The sequence below is a fragment of the Scylla paramamosain genome, chromosome 8, assembly GCF_035594125.1.
Source record: "Scylla paramamosain isolate STU-SP2022 chromosome 8, ASM3559412v1, whole genome shotgun sequence".
Classification (NCBI taxonomy): domain Eukaryota; kingdom Metazoa; phylum Arthropoda; class Malacostraca; order Decapoda; family Portunidae; genus Scylla; species Scylla paramamosain.
The window spans coordinates 31,090,830-31,113,445 of NC_087158.1; the positions used below are offsets into that span (position 1 = coordinate 31,090,830).

The 22,616-nt window shown below is 42.9% G+C and overlaps 1 protein-coding gene across 9 annotated transcripts; it reads right to left on the bottom strand.

Moving 5' to 3' along the window:
• Window positions 1–3: 3 nt before the first annotated feature.
• LOC135103161 (protein O-linked-mannose beta-1,2-N-acetylglucosaminyltransferase 1-like) lies at window positions 4–22,503 on the bottom strand. Of its 9 annotated transcripts, XM_064009244.1 has the most exons (22): window positions 22,448–22,503; window positions 22,243–22,320; window positions 18,655–18,890; window positions 17,775–18,052; window positions 16,462–17,010; window positions 13,866–14,030; window positions 11,580–13,316; window positions 10,111–10,236; window positions 9,544–9,743; window positions 7,793–7,920; window positions 7,358–7,451; window positions 6,725–6,947; window positions 6,100–6,230; window positions 5,764–5,834; window positions 5,313–5,418; window positions 3,631–3,788; window positions 3,270–3,468; window positions 2,636–2,826; window positions 2,262–2,376; window positions 2,013–2,084; window positions 1,762–1,871; window positions 4–1,183 (listed from the first exon to the last, which is right to left on the bottom strand). In XM_064009244.1, exons 8-22 carry the CDS (start codon window positions 10,232–10,234, stop codon window positions 1,027–1,029), a joined length of 2,079 nt encoding a protein of 692 aa, XP_063865314.1. In that variant the 5' UTR covers window positions 10,235–10,236; window positions 11,580–13,316; window positions 13,866–14,030; window positions 16,462–17,010; window positions 17,775–18,052; window positions 18,655–18,890; window positions 22,243–22,320; window positions 22,448–22,503; the 3' UTR covers window positions 4–1,026. The 9 variants fall into 9 exon arrangements, with proteins under 9 accessions (XP_063865314.1, XP_063865313.1, XP_063865312.1 ...); XM_064009243.1 differs by lacking the exon at window positions 22,448–22,503 and having other exon boundaries at window positions 17,775–17,964; window positions 18,747–18,890; window positions 22,243–22,382; XM_064009242.1 differs by lacking the exon at window positions 22,448–22,503 and having other exon boundaries at window positions 18,747–18,890; window positions 22,243–22,382.
• Window positions 22,504–22,616: the final 113 nt, after the last annotated feature.

A 22,616-nucleotide genomic window follows, 5' to 3' on the forward strand; every position in this document is an offset into this window, starting at 1 on the left:
CACTAGCATTCCTGCCTTTATTGCCCACACAGAGCAGTACCGCAGTACACGAGGCACACTACTACACTATAGCCTAAGTCAGGGTCGCACCACCGGCCCTCACTCTGCAAAGCGTCTCTGTCGTTGGGTAGTACGTCCCACCTCACAGAACAGCTGCAGGCACACAGCACACTTCTTCTTCATACGACCTTAATCACACTGTATTGCAGGGTCAGCCGCTCGAGTTATCCTTCTCCATCTGTTTCTATCCATTCCATCATCTTGCACTCCCAGCTTGTTTATATCATTCCTTATTACGTCTCTCCATCTTATTCTCTGTCTCCCAACCCTCCTTCTCCCCTAACCCCCACCATCATTGCCTTCCTCACTCACTCGTGGTATATTGAATGGAATATACCACAACATTAACGTGGACTGGTTCTCTCTCTTAGATTCCTGTTCCCGTTTTATGTAGTCTTGTTCCTGCAGCAAGAACTCTTGGCTTGAACAAATTCACTCTGGTATAAATGATAATCCATGAAAATGCGTGACTTCAAGACATTATTGTTCCATTACAAATGTATTCAATTTCGATGATACGATAAATTACAAAGAATCCAGCTCTCAGCACTTAGGACGTATGTACAAACATGGCTGCACTTCCCTCAGGCAGAGTCAATAATACTCCTTGTCAGTGCTTCCTGACCAGCTTGCTACAGAGCAGGTAAGTTTAGCAATAAAATAACATCTTTCACTTACTCGCTAGTAAAATAATGTTTTCCTATGGGTGGTTTATTGCTACCATCTAAGCATCCTTGTCTTAAGACTGCGGCTCATACTATATATAATTCTTGCAGAACTCATGATACATAATAATTGAGATCTACGCTATGCACAGCCTTGTCCAACAGCCTACTTGCTTCTTTAGTCTCTTCAGTTCTGAGCAGAAAGTCACACAGGCGCGTGAAACGAGGTAATATATGCATGGAAGTCGCACCATGAGGCCCCCACATTGCATAAGGCAACATCGGTGGCTAGAGGAGGCGCTCAGAAGACAGGTGTGGGCACGTCCAAGAAGGGCACGTCACGCTCCAAGGCGGGCCTCCTAAAGCGGGCGCGATGCGTCAGGGGCATAAGATTGAGCTTCTCCACTTCCTCCGTTTTGTTCACCTCCAGCATGTTGAGCCAAGACGGCTTCAGGAAGCTGTCATCAAGAACAAGTATCAGACTGAGGATACGAGTCACCCGAACACAGCCACGCCTCTTGCCTTTCTCCTTAAGTCCCAAATGTTGACTTTATTAAGGGATGTTCACAACTAGCAGACAAAGCAAGCTCGCCTCTCTGGGAAACTTGTTAGCTAATGGTTCAACTGCTAAGATTGCGCCTTACTGAAGAATTATGTGGACGTTTATGCTGACGTAAACTCCAGTTAAACTGCTAACGACTGATGCATAGGTTTTCTTTTCCTGGTAGAGCTTCCATAACTAAAAATCTCCTCCTATAGGTATGACTACAATTACAGACATGTATGGAAGACTTCGTGACGGTGCCTCCAGAGAATAGAAGTACTGTATGTGGTAATTTTGTAACAATATCAAACGTTTTTCTTTTTTGCCAATGAATTAAGCTAGAACTACTACTACTACTACAACAACAACAACAACAACAACAACAACCAACAACAACAACAACAACTACTACTACTACTACTACTACTACTACTACTACTACTACTAGGATCATAAAATTTTAATCTATACTCCCCCCACAGACACACACACCTGTAGTCACTGAAGGGGTAACCAATGACCAAGACTTCTGTGTCGTAGAAGAAGAATCGGAAGAGTCCCCGGTGGTGAGCCCGCGTGTCCAGGTCCCAGACGCCTAGACACTGCAGAAAGGAGACAATGGAACTGAGTTATGGCGCCGCGACACAGAGGTCATGTCCATACTGAAGAGGAGTGAGGAAAGAGAGGAAAAAGAGGTGCTAGGAGTAGTAATCTTTATGGAGAAGACCCTTGCCATTACTTACCCGTGCTAGGAACTGCCAGGCGAAGAAGTCTCCAGGCATCGTCATCTCCACAAAAATCACAACAGGGTGCTCCTGGAAAGAACAAAAATAGATATATAAACAAAACGTACTTTGCTTTCTTCCGTCCCCTCCATTCCCCCCAACCTGATACCCTTCCGTTCACATTCTCACCCTTCGCCTTCTTGCCTCAAACCTCACCACCGTCATTCTTACCTTACTTGCCCTAAAAGGTATCAAAACGACACCTACCGTCAAGTTCCGAGGCAGGTAGTCCGGATGGCACGGGTGAAGGCCAGGCTGCAGCAGAAACACCTCACCGTCCAGCAACTTGTAGATGTCCTCCTCGTATTCCCTCTGCTGCAGCCTACATGGGGAGAAGAAAGAGAAATGAGGAGGTATGAGAGTGATGTAGGCGTGTAAAGAAGAGATGGCGTTGTTGCTGACGACCAAAATAAACTGGAAAAGCTGTTTATAAATCCAGGTGATCGAAGTCAGATACTCAAAATGCAAACATGTAGCCAGAAACGCTTTATCTCGCACCTACGCCACAAGTATTCCTTTAGTCAACACCGTAAAACAATCTCCTCGCTATGAAGGCACTACCGTGAGGCTTACATACCCACCTGTGTACATTAAGCAAAGGCACATATGGAAGGACGGGCACGGGCTTATAGGCAAAGAAGGCAGTGTGAAGAAGGCCAGCAGCGTGCGAGCCCATGAACCCGATGTGGAAGGTGCGAGACACATCAGGCATGACACACTCCCGCCCCCCGAGGACATCAGGTTGTCGCATCCATATATCCCAGTCATGGTTCTGCGGAAGAGGGGAAAGACGTAAGGAGTGATGGAAGGTCAGAAAGTGAAGAGGGGAGGCAACGAGGAGAAGCAAAAACAACGTGATAGGGGAGTGAAGAGGAAAGGCGAGAAAAGGCGTAAGGAGAGAATCGACAAGGGGAGAAAAACAGGAAGTCAGATGAAGTTAAGAAGAGACAGGAAGAGTTGAGAGAGAGGACAGACAGAAAAGACGAGGGTGAGAACAAGAAAAGAGGAAACTAAGTTAAGGAGAGAAAAAACGAGTTGAGAGGGAGGAAAAGAAGAAAAAAAATGTCCGTAAATATAAAGCATGAGATAGGGAGATAGACAAATGCAGACACAGACATATGAAAGATTGACATATTGAGAAAAACAGATACAAATACAAAAAATAAAGAGAATGCGGGGAGTGGCGGCAAGCAGGACCACGCACCCATTCCTCACCTGATCTGGGGACATCCACATGGAGAGCAGGTGGAGAGCGGTGCTGCGGCCCACCATCCACCCGAGCCCCGGCAGTACCTCCACGCGGCGCAGCAGGCGGGGATCGTGCGCCGTGTGCAAGCCACCCAGATCCGTCCAGGCACTCACGCAGCATAAAGAAGGGTCTGCGTCCAGCAGCCACGCCGTCTGGTTGAAGTAACTGAGGCGACGTAAGGAAAAGCCAGCGAAAATTAAGAGACGAGCAGAAGAATTCGCGAATGAATTAAGTAAGCAGTGAATGAACGAATAAATTTATAAAATAACGAATGAAATGTATGACTATAATTCTGCCCTGAAGAAAAGGCAAGGATATGAATGATACCTGAAGAAGTCCGGCGCCACTATCAGATCCTCCTCCAGCAGGATGGCTTTGGGTGCGTGGGGGAAGCGGCGGAACACGAAGCTAAGAGCATAGCGGTACTGATCTGAGATCCTAGCACCTACCGTCACGCCCCATGCAGTCCGCACCTCATACTGGACCTGCAACAACGAGGCAAACCCCTGAGTAATGCAAGCTGTCCATACCCCAGTGGTCTTCAGTAACACTTGTTCATGGCCGAACTGTTTGCCATGCCAACATACAATAATGCACCTAGAGCGAGCATATATTCAATTTCGATCGAAGCTTTGGGAGGGCTCATTCTGGCAAAAATGTCCCATGCAAGATAGTTAAAAAAAGAATCATGATAGACTATGCAGAAAAAAGAGAGAGAGAGAGAGAGAGAGAGAGAGAGAGAGAGAGAGAGAGAGAGAGAGAGGGTTTTCTTGAAAAAAAAAATATACATATATATATATATATATATTCAACGAACGAACGAATTGGGTATAGGAAAGTTGGATGAAAGAAGAATTTGAGAGAGAGAAGTGTGTTAAAGTTGGAAGTGGAAGTACAGTTTGAGATGATAGATGACGGGCAGTCCGTCTTGCTACTTAGTTAATTTTCTCCTATTGGCGCCGCCGGGCGTGACTCAGCCAGAATCTCCGTCTCAGGTAGACCCCTCACAGTGCCTCTATATATATATATATATATATATATATATATATATATATATATATATATATATATATTCTTAATCTTGTATTTATATGTGCAAATTTACTTGAACGTAAATTATTTTTTTTGTAGGTATCATCTTTATTTAAAAATTTATTTTATAATACAAGTGTTAATATAATATTTAAAGGTATAATTTACTCACTATTGGTATAATTATAAAAAAAAAAGAAAAAAAAAGTACACAAAAATAAAATGTTCCCCTTAGAAATGCAATTTTCTTTAGTCCCTTATTGTTAAGGGTAACTGTTATATTATTACTTTTATTTCTACTATCCCCTGTAAGTTAACCACTCCCTCTCACAGGAAAGATATCACATGCCGGTAAGTTAATCCACCAAGGATCAGACGAGTCGGAAGGCTGAGTAAAAAAAAAATAAAAAAATAAATAAATAAATAAAAAAATTAAAAAAAAAGCATGCAATGGCTCCATGACTTCGTATCTCGAGTTTACGAGTTTACTAGTACTCGCTTTCTACCTCCTGCAATCATGAAAGTGCACGGCCACACCACTTGAATATTGATACTGCTATTTCATGATAAAAATGCTGTGCTGCTCGTGGATGAGTGGCATGTGTTTTGGTGGTTTAAGTGTACAGATGCATCCATGCGGCTCAACACACGGGCAATGATCCACACACGCCCTTCCTTTGTGGACAAAAAAAAAAAAACTTTCATCCCTCAATAAGTATAATCTATTGATGTGAAGTAACTAAACTATTGTAGCTAATTATATAAAAGTTTTAGCAAAGGAATGTTAGTAGAACATGATAATATCAAACGTATGCGTTAGAGAAAACATAATAATTATATGAATGGAAAGAAAGAGGCTAAGAGAGTATTTACGGATGTTGAAACGCTGTAAAAGGTCCGTGCTTATTTGCAAGCTACCACCACCACCTCCCCGCCACTATTACCACTGCTGTTGCTGTGGCTGCTACTATACTCACTTGGAGGAGATTCAACAGATCGACCACCTGCTGATAATGTCCGTCTACTAACACGAGAATCCTGTCCCTGGATGCCCCCGCCTGACGCAACACCGTCACCAGGCTCCTACAACACACCATAGCAGTCACGCGTCACGCCTTCCTCATCACCCTCTCAGTCTTCCCACCGTGTTATAATCAAATTACTGTTATTTAACGGACAAAAAGCACTACGTGAGGCATAAGGGTTACCTAGAGCCTGTTTATTAAGGTGAGACGAGAGGTTTAGGGAGTTTAAGAACGATTAAACAAATGAATGAATAATAGATGAATACTTATATTAAGTAATTTGAGGAAAAAACTCTATTTAAATGAATATCAATATATAACAGTGTTCTTTTTGTATCCTTTTCATTTCACTCAACATTCCACCTCCAGTAAGTTCCCACCCCGATCTGCCCGACAGTCTCACCTGTACAAATAGTTGGGTCTGTTGCTGGCCAGGATGAGCAAGGGCACGTCCGTGATGGTGTTATCCTCTAACTGCGGGATGGCCATCAAGGCAGAGGCGATAAAGTACTACCTCATTAATCATCAAATCAGAGTGGTCAAACGTAAAATATCTAAACGTATGGCACTTCCAGATGTCGGCTTATAACTCTCCTAATATGAATGGTTGAATTAATTATTGGAAATCTCTCTCTCTCTCTCTCTCTCTCTCTCTCTCTCTCTCTCTCTCTCTCTCTCTCTCTCTCTCTCTCTGCAGCACAAGAACGTAAATTTAATTTCCTTCAGTCACAAGACTCACCTCCGGGGGCTCATACACAAGAGGGGCGGGTTTGGGACAGGAACACAAGCTACCATAGCCATCGTATAAGCTGCAGAAACGAGCCCTGGCTGTCTCACGAATGCCTCGCCTTTCTCCCAAGCAAGAACTGTCTGTGGAAAGAGAGGGAGAAGGTCACTACTTGTTTTTCTTAGGTTTCAAGCACCAAATACTTTCAACACTTACTACTCTTCTCACCCAGTACCACTCCGCTAGTTTTCATTTTTTTTTTTTCAGAATGTTGTTTAGTTTTCATTTGATTTCTTTATTAAATAAGATCTCTGGTCTAGATTCCAAACTGATCCACTTAGCAAAACACTGTCGAGACAATTCTATAGAATACAAGAACCCAGCAAACAAATACAGCCTTGCTGTTCATGTACTGATAAAAATCTAAAAGTCTGAAACATGACTTCAGCTTGTTGTCATTCAACAGACAGTTTAAGTCTGACTGTTAAAGTAGTTGGGACTTTAATCCAAGATTAATACTCATTACTTACTTGGATTTGTTGGCGTATAATTTTTACTTGCTGTTTTCAGTATCTGTATTAAGCAATTAAACTGCAATTATCCCTTTGTACCTTCTTTTGCCCATGCCCTCGCTTACCGTGCAGGACGCGAGGCACCAGCACGTCCAGAGTCACGCCCGAGGACCACACCATGCCCAGCTCTACCTCAGCGTCCAGGGTGCGCGCCTCAGCCCACGTCGGACCCCCGATGATGCCCACCCATGCCAGGTACTCTCGCTTGTCCAGGGTACCCACACTGAGCACTCCGAGGCGATACAGCAAGAGGCGGCTCTTCTTACTTAAATTCTGGGCAGCGTCATTCTGCAGATAAAAAAAAAATAGCAATGCACCTCGACCACACTCACTACAGGAGGAAGGGGATGCTAGATTGTCTTCTTTGTGGTTATCAGCGTTTCAAGGGCCTTTCCTCCAGTCTCTCTCTCTCTCTCTCTCTCTCTCTCTCTCTCTCTCTCTCTCTCTCTCTCTCTCTCTCTCTCTCTCTCTCTGCAGTTTCATTCTCACTCCGGCAAACTCGCTGAGAAATTTTTAAAGATTTATAGCGGATTGTGACAAAGTAGGGTTCCATCATTTCACTTTTCCTCCTGTATTTATGAAAGCAGATACTTGCAGTTTTTATAAATATGCACAATTATTTCTGTGATGAATATTTTTTTTTAAGAGAACTATTCTATGAAGTATCAAATAATGTACAGGCTAGAGGGCAGACTTACCTTGATGGCGAGTACTAAGATGTGTCCAGGCGTGAGGGAGGCGAAAACGCTCGGCACCTCGAGGCCCTCGCCAAAGATGGCAGTGGACAGCACTCTAGTGAGGGGAAGGAAGGGAGGGAGCTTTGGGAGAGAAGATGTATGTAGGGAGGAAAAGTGACTATAAAGGAAAAAAAAAGTATACTCTAATAGTGAGAAACATACTTATGGCGTAACCAAGAATTATACATAAGCGTAACATATATAACAAGATTACAATTATAATACTTGCGTTTCTCATTCAAAACCCTCTTGTTTGATATACAGTCTCAACACAACCATCAATTTAAGCTTCACCCTTACTCGGAGCTACGGTTGCCAACAGCAAGGAAATCTTGGAGTGATAACCATACATAAACACAGTGTGAGGCTCAACAGACAACAGTTAATATCTCTCACCGATGCAGCATGACGCGGCCGTCGCTCGGGTGCAGGACGAACACGTAAAGTCCCGAGGTTTGTTCCCATGCAGTGTAATGATCATGTGCAGTGGACACGTTAGCGCGAGTTGTACTTACTTGCATAACCTGGAAGTAAGAACAGTAACAGTTGCTGCCACTAGCAGTGGCAGCAACAGCAGCAGCAGTTATGAAGTAGGAATAAGTGCAATACAGGTCCGAATAACGTTTTGTAGAAAATAGATCAGCAACAAAAATCTAGGGTAGACTTGGTTCAAGTGTCTTTTCCAAGTTCCTATATTTACTAACAAAATAGCATATCGCTGCTCTTTATAAATCATGCATAGTTTCCACGGATGCACAGATGCCATTCCGTTAAAAGCATGGAGTATTCGCCATACAAAAACAACTGAAATGATAACCACCTTCCAAGAGAAGCATTCTCTGTGGTGCAGCAGATGTCGCATCCCATGCCGTGAATACAGGGCTGCCTTAACTAACTTAATCTAATCGGTGAATATTATAAGGACTTACTTAAGCCATCCAAAACTCTCTATTAATAATCATCATCATTCAATATCAAGTATCTTACTACTCGATGACCAAAACGGGAGATAATAAGGGAACAGTGGACTGGAATGCCGCAAAGCGACAAAAAGGCGCTGGTGCTCAAAAACTTAAATAACACGACCTTGATTCATGCTGCCATTCTTGAGGCGTGATCAAGGAGGAGACAAGGAAGAGCAGGGTTAAAGAATAAAGTACTCACTCGTCCAAAACATCACTGAAGCAAAACACATGAAAATTAGAGTCATATCAGAAACCCCTAGAACTTGTATCCTCATCGCTCCCCTGAAAGCTAGGCTACCTACACTCAGTGTATTTGAATGATTTACTGATAACGACATTCATTCTGTATCCATGCGTGCACTTCACCTTACATAAAAATTCATAGGCATGCACTAATGCTGCCGCAATACCAAGAATTCTAACCAAGCATTACGCCAGGACGCAGGCGCTACACCCGCGGTCTGTGATCAATAGCAGAGGCGTCGCGCTCAACTCACACCTCGCACACTGCACGTATTCGTCGATACGCACAAGATGATGAAGCTCCTTTTGTAAACCATGCAATATCAGTTTCGGATATGTTTATACAATAACAACAGCAATAGTAGTAGTAGTAGTAGTAGTAGTAGTAGTAGTAGTAGTAGTAGTAGTAGTAGTAGTAGTAGTAGTAGTAGTAGTAGCAGGAGAGAAGAGGAGGAGAGGAGAGGAGAGGAGAGGAGGAAAAGTTGAGGAGGAAGAGGAGGAGGAGGAGGAAGAGGAGGAAAAAAGATACAAAATGTGGTTCAAATTTCCTTCACTCTTCTTATATTTCTAATGCGTCAGGTGGGATGAAAACAATTGTTTATGGCTTCTGTATACATAAAAGTAATAGAGAAGCAGTAGGCAAAGAACAGTGAATGGATTGGATACTGAGTTTGTTTCTCCCTCTTGAGATCATCAGCCCTACGTGCCCTGCTCTTGCGCGAAGAGTTTGTATCACAGAGCCTTGTGGGACTGGGCTTCAACATGACTTTTATACCGTATTAACGAAAACTATGTCAATCTATATAGTTTTAGTATTATCATAAAGATGCATTTGTAAGCATATTTAAAAAGACAGCATATAGTAGTAGCACTAGTAGTAGTAGTAGTAGTAGTAGTAGTAGTAGTAGTAGTAGTTGTTGTTGTTGTTGTTGTACTCACCACGTTATCGTTAACTGACAAGAACAGAAGGTGCGCAGAAGACGTAACGGTCAACTGTAGGTACCCGTCAGGAGTGTGGAGGGGAGGCGGCCGACCTGTAGGCAGGGCTGATGGCTCGAGGGAGGGCCGAGTGGTAGTGATGATAGGAGTCTTCGGGTGTGGTGTTGCCATTATGATCTCAGAAAGGCGTGATCCTGATGCTGCAAAATATATGTAACCTACAAATCAAAACTAGAGTCTGTCACTAATATATATATTACATTGAGTGCGTTAATAAAGAAAAGTGAAGAATGAAAATAGATCACACTACGTATAAAAGGATAACTTTTCAGAAAATGATTGCTTTTGCTAGATACCATTGCACTAATACCAAGGATGAGAGACAGTTAGACTCTCATCCTTGACAAACACAACACACAATAACATTTCGATAAATTTTGTTCCTGTAATACAGGACCCACGTCTACGTTTATGGACCTGTTGGCAATATTGGTAACTTCTGGCGAATCTTACCGATGGAGCAGGATCTCTCTCTCTCTCTCTCTCTCTCTCTCTCTCATCACCCACCTGGCACTCCAGCCTCTAGCACCTTCACTAGCCAAGCGATCAACAGCATCCACGCCACGCTGCCATTCCTTACTGGCCGCCACCGCGAGGCTGAAGTTGGTGGCGATGGAGTCATAACCTTCATGGCTGACGAAACGGAAAGAAATACAGCTGTTGTAAAAAGCTGAACACACACACTAAAAAAAAAAAAAGAACAAATAAATATTACAATTAATATAAAACTCCTTAACACCGGAGGAGAAACGCAAAGCCTGGCTATAACTTGTACCTCGTTCAGCTGTCTTTATACTTACTAGTAGGATAATAATCTCCTTCGAGTGGAGGTAGCCGAGTCAAGACATACATGTCTAAGTGAAAATCAGAATATAGATGAAGTACCTAGTTGTATCCTGTCTACGTATCTGCATTTTTCACCAGGTTTTCCTTTACGTGTTCATTCATTCAAGGTCGTCATCCAGCCAGCCTACATAATGAGCACAGACCTAATAGGGTCTAATCTTTGAGTAGAACTGACCCCACTCACACACCACACACCCACGACAGCGGAGTTACAACACCAGCTGTGTGTGTGTGTGTGTGTGCTGTAAGCAGAGGCAGAGGGAGGTGGAGAGGTAGGTGTTGAGGACCGCGGCAACTGCCACCCCAGTAGACTAGTCCACCAACGGTACACAGGAAAAAAGCCACGTCACTTGAGGAACCATTGCGATTATCAAGAAAATACAACACGACACGCATTCATGGCTGATTCTCACATCTTATTTGTCTTTCTTGCATCACTGTTCTGTAACTGTGCACATCAGCAAAACTTAATGCTTATTCAATGAAGAAAAAAATAACATGTATGAGAAGGGAAGGAGGAAAACACACCAATAATTAAATAATCCCAGTCTTATCACCCAGACAGGAATTTATTTATTTTTTTCCTGAAGTCATAGGAACTTCACTGATATTAAAATGTTCAAACTCCACATTCATGATGATAATGGTGATAACAACAACAACAACAACAACAACAACAGCAACAACAACAACAACAACAACAACAATAATAGTAATAATAATAATAATAATAATAATAATAATAATAATAATAATAATAATAATAATAATAATAATAATAATAATACGTCAATGACATGCATCCAGTACCAACATTACGCTTACGAAGTCATGTAATGTATGCCTGGTAGCCAAACCTGATAACGGTGAGAGCGATCGATGTAACTGGGACGAATTACCTCTTCACTATTCATCTCGTAGAAAACTGCACGATTTTACAATTATTCTTTCCTTATATATATATATATATATATATATATATATATATATATATATATATATATATATATATATATATATATATATATATATATATATATATATATATATATATATATATATATATATATATATATATATATATTTTTTTTTTTTTTTTTTTTTTTTTTTTTTTTTTGCCACTAACGTACCTTTTTTGAGTCAGTGAGTCCAGTTTTTGTTGTCACTCCTCTCTCTACTTGGCAGCGTATTCGTGTACCGCTGTCTTCACCTTGAGCTTCATGTTATCCTGTGAGCACCACGCTTACAGGAAGAATCGCGCTTTCCCGCACAATCACCTCGGGTCCCGCCTGTGTTGCCAGATGGTGTAAAGGAAATTTCAAGAGAAAATTACGAAAATGTTCAATCAGCTAAAAGGAGGTGGTGGTGGTGGTGGTGGTGGTCGGTCCAGTGTCTCGTCTAAATACCATTCTTCTGTTATATTGCTTTGATATTTAACCTGACTATCGTAGTATTTAGTAGTCATATGTCCCCTCTTCCCCTGCCTCAGCTGTAACAGCAGGAAGACAAGATATTCGTAATAAAAAGAAAAAAAAATGTTTTCCTTAGGCCGTATTAATATTTGGTGGTTCTCAGTTAGATGCTTATGTCAATTACCCACCCCGAGGAACACAGCAGCAGCATGATTTCGTCCACCATTGTTTCATGACCAAGTGCACTCAGTGAAGTACAGGCTCACGCACATTTATTCAGTAATAAGCCTCACACCCACTTCAACCTCTTCAGTGGTGCACGATACGGTAACCTCAGCCTTGCATTACCCATGTGAAAGCACAGAGAGATAAATATATAAATAGATTATGTGTGTGAGGTGGTGGGCGGCGCGGGCGTGAGTCGGTGGGCATAAGATGAGTGCGTGGGCGCGTGTGAGTGCGTAGGCGTGCGTGTGGGCGTGGGTTATGGACATGTATAGGTCTACGCGGATGTGGGTTGTGCCTTCTCTCTCCTGACAAGCTTAATTACGCTACCTACAGTCTAATCACCTTTGCAGCTTAACACTCTCGCCAATTAGTTAAGCGTATTTTCACCAGGACATGCAAATAACCTCAGATCTGGTCAGCATATTCATCTCTTAATTAACTACGTCACCTGTTCATCAACATCTCACCAACCTAATCACACCTACCCAATCTAATCCTTTCGTATCCAACCCAATCTTACGAGTTATATATTAATTCCACCTTTCAGACCATCACCGCCTCCTTCAGTGTCTTGTCACGAGATCCCTTCCCCCCCCCCCCTCTCTCTCTCTCTCTCTCTCTCTCTCTCTCTCTCTCTCTCTCAGCAGGTTGAGTGTACCACACTCAACCCCGACTGCTGCCACTGCCTCAGCCACTCCACCACACATGAGTCAGCTGCTGGAGGAGGTGAACTTGAGTCAGCTGCTGGAGGAGGTGAACTTGAGTCAGCTGCTGGAGGAGGTGAACTTGAGTCAGCTGCTGGAGGAGGTGAACTTGAGTCAGCTGCTGGAGGAGGTGAACTTGAGTCAGCTGCTGAAGGAGGTGAACTTGAGTCAGCTGCTAGAGGAGGTGAACTTGAGTCAGCTGCTGGAGGAGGTGAACTTGAGTCAGCTGCTAGAGGAGGTGAACTTGAGTCAGCTGCTGGAGAAGGTGAACTTGAGTCAGCTGCTGGAGGAGGTGAACTTGAGTCAGCTGCTAGAGGAGGTGAACTTGAGTCAGCTGCTAGAGGAGGTGAACTTGAGTCAGCTGCTAGAGGTGAACTTGAGTCAGCTGCTAGAGGAGGTGAACTTGAGTCAGCTGCTAGAGGAGGTGAACTTGAGTCAGCTGCTAGAGGAGGTGAACTTGAGTCAGCTGCTAGAGGAGGTGAACTTGAGTCAGCTGCTGGAGAAGGTGAACTTGAGTCAGCTGCTGGAGGAGAGAGAGAGAGAGAGAGAGAGAGAGAGAGAGAGAGAGAGAGAGAGAGAGAGAGAGAGAGAGAGAGAGAGAGAGAGAGAGAGAGAGAGAGAGAGAGAGAGAGAGAGAGAGAGAGAGAGAGAGAGAGAGAGAGAGAGAGAGAGAGAGAGAGAGAGAGAGAGAGAGAGAGAGAGAGAGAGAGAGAGAGAGAGAGAGAGAGAGAGAGAGAGAGAGAGAGAGAGAGAGAGAGAGAGAGAGAGAGAGAGAGAGAGAGAGAGAGAGAGAGAGAGAGAGAGAGAGAGAGAGAGAGAGAGAGAGAGAGAGAGAGAGAGAGAGAGAGAGAGAGAGAGAGAGAGAGAGAGAGAGAGAGAGAGAGAGAGAGAGAGAGAGAGAGAGAGAGAGAGAGAGAGAGAGAGAGAGAGAGAGAGAGAGAGAGAGAGAGAGAGAGAGAGAGAGAGAGAGAGAGAGAGAGAGAGAGAGAGAGAGAGAGAGAGAGAGAGAGAGAGAGAGAGAGAGAGAGAGAGAGAGAGAGAGAGAGAGAGAGAGAGAGAGCCTCAGCCTCACTTGCATGTGTCTCGGAGGGTGTCAGATATTAGCGTGGCCCTGGAAGAGCGCGGGGAGGTGGTCCAGACAGTGCTAGAAGAGGAAGAGCCTCACTTGCAGGTGTCTCGGAGGGTGTCAGATATTAGCATGGCCCTGGGAGAGCGCGGGGAGGTGGTCCAGACAGTCCTAGAAGAGGTAGAAGAGGAAGGGGAGAAGCCATCAGACAGGGAGAGGGAGGAGAAGAGAAGGGGTCACAAATGGCTGAATGGAAGAGGAAAAAAGAGGCACCTGGAGGAAGAGGAGGACGAAGAGGAGGCAGAAGAGGAAGAGAAGCCATCAGACAGGGAGAGGGAGGAGAAGAGAAGGGGTCACAAGAGGAGAAAACATCAGACAGGGAGAGGGAGGAGAAGAGAAGGGGTCACAGGTGTTTTTTTTTTCTTTTTTATGTAAGAAGGACACTGGCCAAGGGCAACAAAAATCAATAAAAAAAAATGCCCACTGAAATGCCAGTCCCGTAAAAGGGTCAAGGCAGTGGCCAAAAATTGGTGGATAAGTGTCTTGAAACCTCCCTCTTGAAGGAATTCAAGTCATAGGAAGGTGGAAATACAGAAGCAGGCAGGGAGTTCCAGAGTTTACCAGAGAAAGGGATGAATGATTGAGAATACTGGTTAACTCTTGCGTTAGAGAGGTGGACAGAATAGGGGTGAGAGAAAGAAGAAAGTCTTGTGCAGCGAGGCCGTGGAAGGAGGGGGAGGCATGCAGTTAGCAAGATCAGAAGAGCAGTTCGCATAAAAATAGCGGTAGAAGACAGCTAGAGATGCAACATTGCGGCGGTGAGAGAGAGGCTGAAGACAGTCAGTTAGAGGAGAGCAGTTGATGAGATGGAAAAGCTTTTGATTCCACCCTGTCTAGAAGAGCAGTATGAGTGGAACCCCCCCAGACATGTGAAGCATACTCCATACATGGACGGATAAGGCCCTTGTACAGAGTTAGCAGCTGGGGGGGTGAGAAAAACTGGCGGAGGCGTCTCAGAACACCCAACTTCATAGAAGCTGTTTTAGCTAGAGATGAGATGTGAAGTTTCCAGTTCAGATTATAAGTAAAGGACAGACCGAGGATGTTCAGTGTAGAAGAGGGGGACAGTTGAGTGTCATTGAAGAAGAGGGGATAGTTGTCTGGAAGGTTGTGTCGAGTTGATAGATGGAGGAATTGAGTTTTTGAGGCATTGAAACAATACCAAGTTTGCTCTGCCCCAATCAGAAATTTTTGAAAGATCAGAAGTCAGGCGTTCTGTGGCTTCCCTGCGTGCTATGTTTACCTCCTGAAGGGTTGGACGTCTATGAAAAGACGTGGAAAAGTGCAGGGTGGTATCATCAGCGTAGGAGTGGATAGGACAAGAAGTTTGGTTTAGAAGGTCTTTAATGAATAATAAGAGAGTTGGTGACAGGACAGAACCCTGAGGAACACCACTGTTAATAGATTTAGGAGAAGAACAGTGACCGTCTACCACAGCAGCAATAGAACGGTCAGAAAGGAAACTTGAGATGAAGTTACAGAGAGAAGGATAGAAACAGTAGGAAGGTAGTTTGGAAATCAAAGCTTTGTGCCAGACTCTATCAAAAGCTTTTGATATGTCCAAGGCAACAGCAAAAGTTTCACCAAAATCTCTAAAAGAGGATGACCAAGACTCAGTAAGGAAAGCCAGAAGATCACCAGTAGAGCGGCCTTGACGGAACCCATACTGGCGATCAGATAGAAGGTTGTGAAGTGATAGATGTTTAAGAATCTTCCTGTTGAGGATAGACTCGAAAACTTTAGATAGGCAGGAAATTAAAGCAATAGGACGGTAGTTTGAGGGATTAGAACTGTCACCCTTTTTAGGAACAGGTTGAATGTAGGCAAACTTCCAGCAAGAAGGAAAGGTAGATGTTGACAGACAGAGCTGAAAGAGTTTGACTAGGCAAGGTGCAAGCACGGAGGCACAGTTTCGGAGAACAATAGGAGGGACCCCATCAGGTCCATAAGCCTTCCGAGGGTTTAGGCCAGCGAGGGCATGGAAAACATCATTGCGAAGAATTTTAATACGTGGCATGAAGTAGTCAGAGGGTGGATGAGAGGGAGGAACAAGCCTAGAATCGTCCAAGGTAGAGTTTTTAGCAAAGGTTTGAGCAAAGAGTTCAGCTTTAGAAATAGATGTGATAGCAGTGGTGCCATCTGGTTGAAATAGAGGAGGGGAAAGAAGAAGAAGCAAAGTTATTGGAGATATTTTTGGCTAGATGCCAGAAATCACGACATCCCATCCATATCCTGCATTTTTACACCTTCATGATTCCAACACTGCATCATTTGTTCATGTCTTAAAGACACGGTCATGACAGAGTAGTCCTCACACTCCTGTCAGTGCTCTTCTGCATACACTTGAGCCTTGCACACTCCAAGCATTCCTTCCACTCATCCTTCCACATCTAAAGCACCATAGTACTCTCCACCCATTTTTAAGGAAACTGTCTCTATGCATAAACAAACACACAACCTCACGTACTCCATGTATTGTTTTCAGTAATGATTAATCTTACAAAGTAAACCAAACTAATATACAAAGACACTTGTGGTGTACCTTTGAAAGTTTGAGCTTATCTTCTAGTTGTTTAATCAGCTCTGTCAACGTGATATTTTCTTGAGCAAGGTGGTCGTGGCTCAGGCCATTCTCTTCAAAGTGGCTGTGGTTGTGGACCGTCACCAGCTGACCACTAAGGGACTCTGTCCTTCTCCCACAACACAGTGATCTCGCGCTCTTTCTGCAACGCCTTTTGCCTGGTGAACAGCGTGGCAAGTGCACATACATTAGAACAGTATGTGACCAATGACGTCTCCATTCTACATTGCCATGACAAGAATACAGGGCTTTACTGAACATAAACCAAGGACGCCTCCATTCTACATTCTCGTACATTGCCATGACAAGAATACGGGGCTTTACTGAACATAAACCAAGGACGCCTCCATTCTACATTGCCTTCCTTCTTATCTTTCTCCTTTCCTTCTCCATCTTCCTCCTCCTCCTCCTCCTCCTCCTCTCCTTCCTCTTTCTTTCCACCTTCCTCCTCCTCTTGTGACTCTTCACTCTCTTCCTCCTCGTCCTCCTCCTCCCCTGTGCTTCCCTCCTCTGAAAGAAAAGACTTGTTTAAAAAGCAAGCAAATATAGTAGTAATAGTAAAAAAAAAGTCAAGTAAATGAAAGTTTATACACATATGAAATTAGTGACAATTTGACACCAAACATTCTCTATCTGTAACATTACATCAGAATGACGAGAACACAAGATATGAAAAGTGAAAGGGAATGATGTATATAACAAAGAAAAAACACTGTATAATGACATATGACAGGAAAATAATCTTGTATACTTGAGTCCCTTAAATACTTGCTTCCTTGTATATTAACTCCCAAAATGCTCATTCCTTGTACTCTCATTTTCAAAACACCTCTTCCTTATATATTGTCACTCAAAACACTCCTTTCTTGTACACTTATTCCCAAATCATTCCTGTCTTCCTGTATTCTCATTCTCCAAACACTCCTGCCTCTGCACACCCAGTTCCTCAAAACATTTCTTCATTGTTTACTCATTCCCCAAACACACCAACTTTCTTGTATACTTAGCTCTCAAAAGATGCATTTTTAAACATCCATAACTCCTTTTATTTTCATTCCCCAAAACACTCCTGGCTGTGCACACTCCAGCACGTTAACACCACACACACATTCACACTCTTAATATCATCTGTCAGCCCCTAGTGGAAAGGGGACAATCTTGTGGCCCACCATACTACACCTCAGGTGGTCAGACACAGCATTCAGTTAACAAAAAATCACATTAACACCCACTCCCCACAGAACATAGTAACACAAAATCAGATTAACACTCACCCCAACGTCACATTCACAAGACAAGTTCTCATCCCACAGCCGTAAACTGTTTGCGGCCACCTACGAGGATCTTGCCAAGAAGATGCTTGCCTACACAACCCCAACGGACACAGCTCTGTTACCGGCGCATCCCGGCTAACACGACAGGCCTCGCCAGCATCCTCTTCTTCATCGAGCGACTCCAGAGGTGCTACATACCCACGGGGGAGAAGCCTGTTAGCATGGGAGTTGCTGCTGGCTGGTACATGTTGTCAGCTCTCCTACAACAAGGTGAGGACCTGTTGAGGTGTAAGATTGGTCAGTTCAAGTGTTGGAGCATTTAGTGTTTGGTAAGATGGCTGGTACATGTTGCCAGCCCTCCTACAGCAGGGTGAGGACCTGTTGGGGTATGAGACTAAGTTGAATGCAAGGGTAGTGGTGTTTAATGTTTGATAAGATGGGAATACAGAAAGACAGTTATTAAAGTATAGATTTAAAACTGGGAAACTTTACATGATACCTGGTGTATTTTCATAATTGAGCTGATATTAACTTGAATTAGTTCTGGCATGAGCAATATAAGCAAATGGTGTTAATATGACTGATATGGATATCAAGTAATGTATTTAATTTTATCAGTAGTTCTCTTCATATGATGATATCAACAGTTTTCTTAGTAAGATATGAGATATAAATCTTTTAGAAATGATGAGAAAAACTCTTAAATTGCATTTTCATCTCTGAAACATTTTAAAATGGTCTTTTCTACATTTTTAAATTTAAAAAGATGTGTTACTTTCAAAGATTTTAAATTGCCTTTGCATCATCCTCCATGTCTTAAAATTGCCTTTTCATGGCATCTTTCCCTCCTCCTCTTCCTCCTGCAGGCTCCAACACCTACCCAATCAGCACTGCAGCACGGGTAATCTACTGGGTTGGCTACAGTGTGTCCCTCATTTGTGTACACATCATACTCTGCCACACTGGTCTCACATCTTGCTGTGGAGCAGCCTGCACCTCTGCCATTCAGCAACCTGCGGGACCTGTCTAGGCAGTCAGGCTGGGATGCTGGATGCAACAACAATGACCTCTTCCAAGTGACAGCCTCGGTGGGTCCTTGGCTTCTTGCTGTGTGAACTGATATACCATCCAGTGGTTGAGAGAGAGAGAGAGAGAGAGAGAGAGAGAGAGAGAGAGAGAGAGAGAGAGAGAGAGAGAGAGAGAGAGAGAGAGAGAGAGAGAGAGAGAGAGAGAGAGAGAGAGAGAGAGAGAGAGAGAGAGAGAGAGAGAGAGAGAGAGAGAGAGAAGAGAGAGAGAGAGAGAGAGAGAGAGAGAGAGAGAGAGAGAGAGAGGAGAGAGAGAGAGAGAGAGGAGAGAGAGAGAGAGAATTTTGTTCAGTGCCAGATTTAGGAGTCCACAAAAAGACCAGCTGCCCAGGAGCCTCCACAATCTGGGGTCTCCACAATCTGAGGAGTCTCCCACATAAATATTCTGTAAGTGAAAGAAACTTAAATTAATCAAACACTAGTTTTTCTATGAACTAAATATTTTTTTTATTACTATCAAAATAACCACTTGTTTCATTTACACTAAATAAATATGTTCCTTTCACTATAATATATTATATGTATTAAAAACTGCATGGAATACAGATACAAAAATATTAATATAAATATTTCAGGTAGATGGCCTCCACACTCAGGCTGCTCACAGGCCTCCACAGACACAAATCCAGCCCTTGATTTGTAAATTAATTATTTTATTTAATTATTTATTTTTTCTTTGTAAGAGGAGCACTGCCTTAGGGAGGGGAGAGAGAGAAAGAGAATAATAAAAAAAAAAAAAAAAAAAAAAAAACCGATGCCATTTCTTTAAGAAATGGCATCTGTAATAATAATCTGTTATATGCCATAATAAATTATGGCATATAACATAAAATGTTATATGCCATTTGATAACAGTTATTCTATAGATCTAAGTGTAACTCAGTAAGTTTGTAACACAATCTCCCTTTCCTAAATCCAAATTGCTTTATTATCACCTGGGAGAGGCTGGGATGGACTGGGGAGAGGCTGGAATGCACTGAGAGAGGCTGGGATGGACTGGGAGAAGCTAGGATGCACTGGGAGAGGCTGGGATGGACTGGGAGAGGCTGGAATGCACTGAGAGAGGCTGGGATGGACTGGGAGAGGCTGAAATGCACTGGGAGAGGCTGGGATGGACTGGGAGAGGCTGGGATGGACTGGGAGAGTCTAGGATGCACTGGGAGAGGCTGGGATGGACTGGGAAGAGGCTGGGATGGACTGGGAGAGGCTGGAATGCACTGAGAGAGGCTGGGATGGACTGGGAGAGGCTGGGATGGACTGGGAGAGGCTGGAATGCACTGAGAGAGGCTGGGATGGACTGGGAGAGGCTAGGATACACTGGGAGAGGCTGGGATGAAAAGGCTGGGGCTGGGGCTGAGGCTGGGGGAAAAGGTCAAGAATGTTGGGTGTATCTCCAAGACAGTCAGGAATACGAGTAGGGTGTTGCACCAATTGCTCTAGGTCATGGAGGATAGCAAAGTTGTAGGCTAGTTCACCAGGATGGTCAGTGAAGGGAGAGGAAAGCCAAAGCTGGTGGTGAACATTGAAGTCTCCAAGAATGGAGATCTCTGCAAAAGGGAAGAGGGTCAGAATGTGCTCCACTTTGGAAGTTAAGTAGTTAAAGAATTTCTTATAATCAGAGGAGTTAGGTGAGAGGTATACAGCACAGATAAATTTAGTATGAGAGTGACTCTGTAGTCGTAGCCAGATGGTGGAAAACTCAGAAGATTCAAGAGCGTGGGCACGAGAGCAGGTTAAATCATTGTGCACATAAATGCAGCATCCAGCTTTGGACTGAAAATGAGGATAGAGAAAGTAAGAGGGAACAGAAAAGGAGCTACTGTCAGTTGCCTCAGACACCTGAGTTTCAGTGAGGAAAAGAAGATGAGGTTTAGAAGAGGAGAAGTGGTGTTCTACAGATTGAAAATTAGATCTTTGACTGCGAATGTTGCAGAAGTTAATGAAGAAAAAGTTGAGGGGGGTGTCAAGACACTTAGGGTCTTTGACAGAAAGGCAGTCTGACCTGGGGACATTTATGGTCCCCTCCCCAGATGGGGACTACGAGGCTGGTGTAGGAGTCGCCACGATGATTTTAAAATTTTTGAGTGAAGGGTGTGTGTGTTATTAGGTGCTTGTAGTTTTGTGTGGAGGAAGAGAGTTGTCTTTAGAGGGCAGGCTATGACTGCCCCCTTGTGTTGTGAGACACAAAGGGAAACGTTCAGCGAGGTCACAGCTGGGTTTAATGATAAGTTCACAGCACCCCCTGAACAGTGCTTTAGACCTCACTGGTAGTAATTATCATTTAGGCAGATGTCTACTGCCTCCTCATATATATATATATATATATATATATATATATATATATATATATATATATATATATATATATATATATATATATATATATACCCAGCCAACATTGGATAATGGGAGGCATGTGGGTGTTTTGTGGGCTACTTTATGGGTCCCATGTGGGCTACCCACATTACTGTAAAACACAGGTTGTTCTTGGAGATTTAAACTTTTTGTATTTATAAATATTGATTCACATGACAGTAAAGATTCATTTTACTAACATGCCAGTTTCTCTTAAACCAAGCAATTTACGTGTAATCTTATCTTACAAATGGCTTGAGGCATTCTCTAACCCTCTTGGAAAGTCGACAGATATAAGTAATACTGCTAATTTTCATTGAAATATTAAAAGAAAATTAAATAAATAAATAAATAAATAAATAAAATAAATAAATAAATAAATAAATAAAAATCTTTTGGTTCAGTGATGTTCCTCATTTTTTGTCCAAGGTTCTAACCATACCTAAACTAACTTAACCACACCAAAACTAACCTAACCATACCTGCTGTAACCTAACCATACCTAAACTAACTTGACCACACCAAAACTAACCTAACCATACCTGCTGTAATCTAACCATACCTAAACTAACTTAACCACATCCAAACCTAACCACACCCAAACTAACCTAACTGTACTTGGTGTAATCTAACCATACCCAAAACTAACCTAACTACACCCAACCATATCAAACCTAACCTAACCATACCTAAACTCAAGGCAAGGTATGGCGTGTCTAGCCAGTGGTAGCCATAATTATTTCCTATTTTCATCAATAAGAAAAGGCATTGAATTCAATTTAAAAAAAACGTTTCAATTATTGTTAAAGGTTTGTAGAAAAGAATATATCAAGAGCTAGTGTTATTTCATAAGATAGGTAATGAAATACTGGCACATTAATAAAAGTGATATCAAGCCTCAATATACTGACATACGGTAATAACAGTGTAGTACCATCACAATCACCAGCACCACCACCTTACCATTTATATCACTAGACAACCACCTCTACACCGTACGTAATGTACTTTCCACATATAATGCATACCTTTGGGCAAATTGGTGTCAGCGGAGCATTGAATGAATGCCTCTTGGCACTTGCTGGGAGACTGGATGCCTTGGTAATCTGCAGGGATCACCACTTTTTAACACAGGCTAACTTCTTACTTTACACGTTATGGAAGGCATCAAGTATGGCTTCAAGCATTTTAAAGTATTCACAACATTGTCGAGTGCAATTTAAGATACCTTACTTCTGAACTGGTGTGAACCGCCAACGTACTGTTTACAGCACCCGCTGGGTTAAAACGTATGTTCACTTTTTAAATCTCTGGATTAAAGTATATTGCATTTTCAAGTTCAAAAATTAAAAATATTATTGCATAAAAATAATGCACTTTTTTTCTCTTTCCACAAGTTACC